The sequence below is a fragment of the Phasianus colchicus genome, chromosome Z, assembly GCF_987193195.1.
Source record: "Phasianus colchicus chromosome Z, bPhaCol1.hap1.1, whole genome shotgun sequence".
Lineage (NCBI taxonomy): Eukaryota > Metazoa > Chordata > Aves > Galliformes > Phasianidae > Phasianus > Phasianus colchicus.
In genome coordinates, this window is record NC_143476.1 from 21,517,547 (window position 1) to 21,525,212 (window position 7,666).

Below are 7,666 nucleotides of genomic sequence, written 5' to 3' on the forward strand. Positions count from 1 at the left end.
CCGTGTATTTCTTCCTGCCCTGTTTTGCAAGGTAGAACTGAAGTATGGTGAGATATGAGTGAAAAGTGTCTGATTTATTCCCAAAGTCCGTTTAGAATTGTCAAAGACCAGGTTTTTTTTATAATCAGTGTGTTAATTCAGCACACTTCTCCTGCTGATTTGCAGTTGCATGAATTCATCTTTTCTATAAACTAAATTGAAATATCTTATAGCACACAGACATAAAATGAGGAATCCAAATTGGTAATCACATGTGAAGAGCCTATTTTAGTGATTTGCCCAGCATCCCCCAGCAAATCTGCAGCAAAGGCTGGGGAAATCAGCACTGATACAATTTATGGACCATCTTTTCTTTTCCACAAGGCCTTGATCACTCAGCCTCTCACCTTTTAAAACACTCCCAACGTACGCACCTAAAGACAGTCATCTCCACTGCATCTGGTACAACCAGGGCAAATATTCCTTTCAGGGAGGGGAGTATATTTTGCTGACCATTCAATCTATATTAAGTAAGGTGAAAGATGCTTAAAATCAGCACCCCTTATCTTCAGCGTTTTTTACAGCCCTAATCATATGCTTTGTGTCATCCCTTGTCATGCGCACTGCCAAATCAGAAAGCGGTGTCTCCCAGTGATACGCATAGGGATGGAACTTCTACACCTCTGCTCCATCGGCACAGGAAATAACTGAAGGAGGAGCAGACAGCTGTGCTGAAGGAAGGAGAAAATATGCCGATGGCACATCTCTGGCTAGACTCAAGATCGGTTTGATATCGGTGTGCTGGTGGGTCACCAGCTTTCCTACTGTGACTTTTTAGGAAAAAAAAAAAAAAGGGGGGAGGTAGAAGAGGTAGAAGGTGGGGGTAGAGGGGGAAAGAAAGGAGAAAGAAGGAAAAAATAAGAAAAGAATGCTTTGCATCATCAGTGCAGTATCCTTCATCTCTCTCCTGCCTTTTTCTCATGCAGACTCCTACTTTCAATCCCATTTGTCTCACTTCAGTCATCCCATTACAGAAGAGCACTTTGCTATTCATGACTCCTCAGCTGCAGTTTCCAGCAGCCTTTCTCGTAGACTCTCTCCTTTCACTTAGCCTCCAGCTCCCACTAGTTCCCCTGTCTCACACCCTTCCATTCAGCTTCTTGGGCTTCTCAGCTCTTTGTCTCTTCCCCGCTCTCCCTAGCCCAGTGATCCAATATCAGCCACTTTCTCTCTTTCTTCTCATTTCTTCTCATTCATTCTCATTTTTTCCCATCAGGGGGAAGTTCTTTACTATGAGAGTGGTGAGGTGCTGAAAAAGGCTGCCCAGAGAGGTTGTGGATGCCTGGAGGTGTTCAAGGTTGGGTTGGATGGGGCCTTGGGCAGCCTGGTCTGGTATTAGATGGGGAGCTTGGTGGCCCTGCCTGTTGCAGGGGGTTGGAGATTCGTGGTCCTTGAGGTCCCTTCTAACCCAGGCCATTCTGTGATTCTGTGAGTCTGAAGTTCAGATGCTCTGCTGTAATACAAAATATCTGCAGGAAACAAAAATTCTTGTTGTCACCACAAGCAGGTATACAGCCTGTGACTGTTGCCTGCTGTCCCAGTGAAATGGTACTGCCATTGTTAGTAAGAAACCTCATGTTAGCTTTGCAGGAGCTGGTGGGCTCATAGGGTTGTTACCACCTTGTGCAAATTTTTAGTGCAAACTGGAAGTCAATACCAGGCGATTTTTGCTGCGATACACGTAGCTTCAATGTGCAGCGATACCAAAGACCTCAAAAATACACGCACAGGCTGAGAATGTAAGCTGCAAGACTAAACAGCACCTCGCTCAGCTTCTGCTTACTGAAGAGGTACTACCATAAGAGCTGGGAAAGAATACAGAATAGAACCAAGAAGCAGTCCAACAGCAGGATAAGGCACCTTACGTGTCCCGGGGAAGTTACGTCCACCAGCACTGCACAGCATACAGTCCCAGGAGCTGAGCACAACAGCTTACAACGCAACCTGAGGGGCAGTCTGACAGAATGGCATCTGATGCAGATGAAACAAAGGTGTGTCACTGAATTCTTCCGTGTGGAAACAATGGCATCTGCTGACATTCATCGACATTTGCTGCATGTTTGCGGAGACCACAAAGTGGATGTGAGCACAGTGAGGCGGTGGGTGGTACGTTTCAGCAGTGGTGACAGCAACAAAGAGCAGAGGTGTATCGGCTCTGTGGAGCTGATGGTGAGGCCATGTGAGCCTTCGGTTCCATTAGAACTTCACAGAGAGGCCCACAGTGTGTCTGCATGTCTGCTACGGGATGTTTTTGGAGTAAAACAGTCTCAGAGGCAGCCTTTGTCCAAACGCTGAGGTTGACATTGTTTCTCGGGCACCTCTGTACGGCCAGTTGGAGGCAGGGACTCAGGACAGGTAGCTAAGTCCCTGAAGACTTTTAGGAAGCGTACAAAAGCACAGGACTATGACACAGATATTCAGGCCTTTGGAGACAGCAAACTTTATCCACAAGTTTATTTCTAAGGAGAAAATTGTGTCTTTGTTCCCATTCCTATCGGTTTTTTAAACCATTCTCCTACCATGGTGATGGCGGTCTTCTCCTTTCTTGAACCTCTTGAGATTTCTGGTATGTTTTTGCTTTTGTGCAGGGTGAAATAAATAAACTAAGTAATCTATACTTCTCTGATCCTGTCACAGAAAATCTAAATGTTAAAAACCGAGCTGTATGACCAATCAAAATATCACGATCTCCGTTTCTCTGGAAGAGAGAATTTCCATACAGAATTAATACATTGCAATTAGATGGATCACCAGGGGAAAGCAAGCAATACCATCATGAGCTTACAGAAGCAGAGCATCTTCCAGTCAGAAATCCCTTAGCTTTCCCAAACATGTGCCCCCCTTCTTAGTAAAATAAAATGTTAGTAATAACAAGAGAAAGAAAATGTATCTTCTGTCCTACTTCCTGAGAACGGGAATGGGGCTGTCTTTCTGCAGAGTCAGAACTTGCAGCAGCAGAGCTGTTGACTGCAGTGCCATATTTGGTGAAGGCTGATTTCTCATATTGCAGTGCCTAGACATCGTTGCAAAGGAGGATGTCATTGCTACGTTTTTCTTTCTGGATTAGACCGTGTGTCCACAGGCTTGTGACAGTTTTGCACTCAGCTCGGCTTATGGATTCTGATGTCTCGCTGGTGTGATTTTTCTGTCTCCAGCCAGATCCTCCCAATTGCAGTTCATGTCAACTGCCTCCGAACTGGTGCTGGCAACGCAAGCCTTTCTGGCAGGACAAGTGCTCCAGCTTCACTGCCTCAGCAGTCTCCAGTGAGCCCACCCGGATAGGCAGTGTCACTCCTGGCTGCAATCCTAGAAAGGAGGCAGAGCCTGGATTAGGCCTGGTGCGTGCTGGGCAGAGGGGATCAGCCCCGCTGCCCCCAGCTAGGGGAGAAGAACGGGAGAAAATCTCCAGGGGCGAGCCACGGGCCGTCTTTGACTTGGTGTAGGAGGAACCAATGCACGGAGGGGGCAGGGCAGCAGTGTTGGCCTGTGGGGAGAGCCAGTTAGGCCCGCGTCCTGATGCCTCAGAGGAAGACATGGGTTTTGCTGAAGGCACCCCAGTGCTGCATGGATCTGGAGATTTGTCACAGCTGGGGCGATGTGGGAAGACTCGGTCAAAGCCTCAGACACTGCTGCAAAGTGCCGACAGGGAGCAGACACAATATAGGGAACGGAATGGACAGAGGCACTGCGGAAAACCCGGATGCCATTGCTGGGCTTGGAGTGCTGCAGATGACGCTCGCCCGTTGTGACGTCACTGGCACCGCTCCCCTACGTGAGGGATAGTGACATACGCAGCAGGGGATTGTGACCTCTTGGCCCTGGCTGCCTGTAGCCGGGCACAGAGTCTCTCACTCTCACTTGTGCCCGCACTCCAGCCGAGCGTGTCCGTGAGGTTTGGAGCGAGGAGCAAGGATAGCCTTGGTGCTGGTCTCGTGCTCTGGGAGCTGCCGACAGCCGCTCTCAGTGCTCGTCCCCAGAGCCACTAGAGCTTCTTCCCCGCCCTGCCTGGCTCAGGCAGCCGGGGCACCCAGGAGGCCGCAGCAGCAAAGGGAACCGGTAAGGGGACGCCTCAGCCTGGGCGGCCCAGCTGGGAGGGTTTCCTTCCTGAGGGACCCGGGCACTTGTTCCTCTGCTGGCGGGCTCAGCGAGTGACCGTGGCCTCTCTTCTTTTCCTAGCGTGACCCCTGCTGCTGCAGCAGCGGGGTGAGGAGCAGCCCCTCATCCCCTTAGCTCTCCTGTCCACCCAGCAGCTGGACAGCATGGCCACCGAGCTGGACCGTCGCTGCCCCATTTGCCTGGACACCATGGATGACGCCAGCCATGTGATGCCGTGCCTGCACCAGTTCTGCTTTGGCTGCATCCAGCGGTGGGTTGAGAGCATGCCCACGTGCCCCCTCTGCAAACGCAGGGTGGAGTCCATCCTGCACTCAGTGCGTGCGGACGACAGCTTTCAAGAGGTTGTCGTCGGACAGCAGGAGAGGGCCAGAACAGCACCCCACCACACAACACCAGCGCAAGAGCAGCCAGGGGCGGTGCCCGCCTGGGCGTCCATTTTCCGCCTGCCTCCAGCTGTGCTCCTGCCACTGCTGCCCTGGCTGCGCCAGGAGCTGGGGCAGCTCTTTGGGGCTGACCACAGGGCAGCCGCTGCAGCACAGCGCCGTGTCCTCTCTGGCCTGTGCTTCTTTGGTCTGGACGGGGGAGCGCTGACTTTGTGGCTGTTCGGCTCCCTGCGAAGCCAGACCGCCAGCTTTGTGCGACGGCTCGTCGTGCAAGCTGCGCATGTGTGCAACGGGCTGGTGCCACCCGCTGGCCCGGAGGCCTCCCGCGCTGCCACGGGACAGGAGGGCAGCCCCGCAGCTGCCCGTGGTGCAGCTGCCTCCCAGGCACAGACCCCACAGCCCTCCAGCAGCACTGGGGAAGACAATGTGGAGGAGGAGCATCCTGTGCCCTCGACCACTGCCCTCAGTGAGGGGCCCAGCCAGCCTCCATCCCTCCCGGCTCCATCGAGGACCAGCCAGCAAGCAGCCCAGGAGGAGCCGGGGGAGGCAGTGCCGGGTCCCTCCAGCACCAACAGGGCCAGGGAGCGCTCACGCAGGGCGCCTCGGCGAGCCCCGAAGAGGAGGGCCCACGACTCTGGGGCCTCCGCACCTCCTGCCAAGAGGCCACCCCGCCGGCAGCGCTAGGACACCGCCCCAGCAGCTGGCGAGAACAGGGCCGGGCCTGCAGCTGGGGCACAACCAGCCCTCAGGGGCTCGGACTGTCAGACCCACAAAATGCCAGAATGGCCCGGGTTGGAAGGGGCCTCAAAGATCGGCAATCTCCAACTCCCCCGCCACAGGCAGGGCCACCAACCTCCACACGGAACACCAGACCAGGCTGCCCGAGGCCCCATCCAACCTGGCCTTGAACACCTCCAGGGACGGGGCATCCGCAACTTCTCTGGGCAGCCTCACCACTCTCCCTGTAAAGAACTTCCCCCTGACATCCCACCTAAATCTTCCCTCCTTCAACTTCAAATCATCTCCCCTTGTCCTGCTGTTATCTACCCTTTCAAAGAGCTGACTCTGCAATAAAATTTCAGAAAAATCTCCGTGTTGCTACCAGTGCCTTTGTCAGCGCTGTGCATGGGGGAGGTCAGACTTCTGCTGGGCCTGGAGGCCTCCCACGCTGCTGTTACCGTTTCTTTAGAACTTCCCTTAACACACTGCAAAGACCAACATCCAGAGCTCCACCTCACTTCCTCTTCCCTCCAGGTCCTCTGGGGATGCCGCCATCCCCATCAGGATACTCACAATGCCCATAAGGGGCAGTCAACGGGACCAGAACATTAACTCTTTAACTCCCACTGGTCCACGTGATGTTCTGATGTGAAATACTGACAATAAAAATCACCAAACCACGACGTCTCCCTACAACGGCTGGCCCTTCCGTGAGCCCACGGTGGGTCACAGAATCACACAGAATCACAGAATCGTAGGGGTCAGAACGGACCTCCAGAGATCATTGAGTCCAACCCCCCTGCCAAAGCAGGTTCCCTACACCACGTCACACAAGTAGGCGTCCAGGCGGGTCTTGAATATCTCCAGAGAAGGAGACTCCACAACCTCCCTGGGCAGCCTGTTCCACTGCTCCGTCACCCTCACCGTAAAGAAGTTCTTGCACACATTTGTGAGGAACTTCCTATGCTCCAGTTTCTGGCCGTTTCCCCTTGTCCTGTCTCCACACATTGCTGAAAAGAGTCTGGCCTCGCCACTCTGGCCCTCACACCTTAGATATTTATAGACCTGGATCAGGTCCCCTCTCAGTCTTCTTTTCTCAAGGCTAAACAGACCCAGTTCACGTAGCCTTTCTTCATAGGGGAGATACTCCAGGCCCTTCCCCATCTTTGTGGCCCTCCGCTGGACTCTTTCCAAGAGATCCCTGTCTTTTTTGTACTGGGGAGCCCAGAACTGGACACAGTCCTCCAGATGAGGCCTTACCAGGGCAGAGTAGAGGGGGAGGATCACCTCCCTCGACCTGCTGGCCACGCTCTTTTTAATGCGCCCCAGAATGCCATTGGCCATTGGCCACGGGTCCATCCCTTCCGGTCACACAGGGAGCACAAGTGCCAGCAACTTGCCTGCGCTCCCTAGGCCAGCCTCACCCCTTCACCAGGTGCTCAATCACCAGTGCAAGCCATGACCTAACAGTTCCCCTGCATGAGGACGCCTAGTCTCCACCTAGATCCGACTGGTTGGTTACTGTGCTGGAATCGCGCCCCTATTTTGAGGATGTTGCTTTTGTGATAGAGGTCTTGTGGTCAGAAGGGACATTTAGCACAGAGAAGCAATACACCTGGAAGCAACTATGAGCAAGTACCTTGACTAGGCAAAATGGCAGATATGCAAGGGCACTGCTCTTATGAAACACTACACCTGCAAGTCACAGGTAGAATGATAACTGCGATCAAAAATGGCAAATAACAGCTGCCCCTGGCCCAGCTGCCTCCCCAGCGGAAACTCCTGCCTCTGGCCCAGAGCCCTCCTGCAGTATGGAACTGCGTAGGTGAGGTCCCACCTGCAGCTTTCTCCCACTTTTTCAAGGGAGAATTTGACAAGCGTGGCTCCTTGCCTTCCAGTCTTGCAGGACCTCTTTCCCTTCGTGACTCAACAGCCACGGGGCCTGGCCCTACATACCTGCTGAGGCGAGGGCCTCTCAATCGGCTTCACAGAATCATGACGAAATTAAAGCTGGAGAAGAACTCAAAGCTAACCAAACCCAACTCTCAGCTCATCCTCACCGCGCCCACTGAACCTCGTCTCTAAACGCCACATCTACGTGCTGCTCGATCTCCTTCAGGGACAGTGATTCCATCACTTCCCCGCGCAGCCTGTTCTAGCGCCTCAGCACTCTTTCAGATAAGAAATTCTTCCCCTACGCACTTCTTCATAATCTTCTCGGTCCTCTGCTATCAGCGATGGTGGAAGGTCTGCAAATCCTGATGCAGTACATCTAACTGAAACATTAACAAAGAATGTAGTACTCCTTTTGTGGAATAATTTCCTACTGACTTCCTTCCAATAAAATGATGAAATAGCTGCTTTTTCTTTCTCTGAGTCGTAGACTTGTAGAATCATTAAAGGGCCAC

At 53.0% G+C, this 7,666-nt stretch overlaps 1 protein-coding gene across 1 annotated transcript; it reads left to right on the forward strand.

Moving 5' to 3' along the window:
• Positions 1–803: 803 nt before the first annotated feature.
• LOC149912698 (uncharacterized) lies at positions 804–5,627 on the forward strand. Its single transcript, XM_090131807.1, has one exon. The coding sequence runs from the start codon at positions 4,299–4,301 to the stop codon at positions 5,220–5,222; it is 924 nt and encodes a 307-aa protein (XP_089987933.1). The 5' UTR covers positions 804–4,298; the 3' UTR covers positions 5,223–5,627.
• Positions 5,628–7,666: the final 2,039 nt, after the last annotated feature.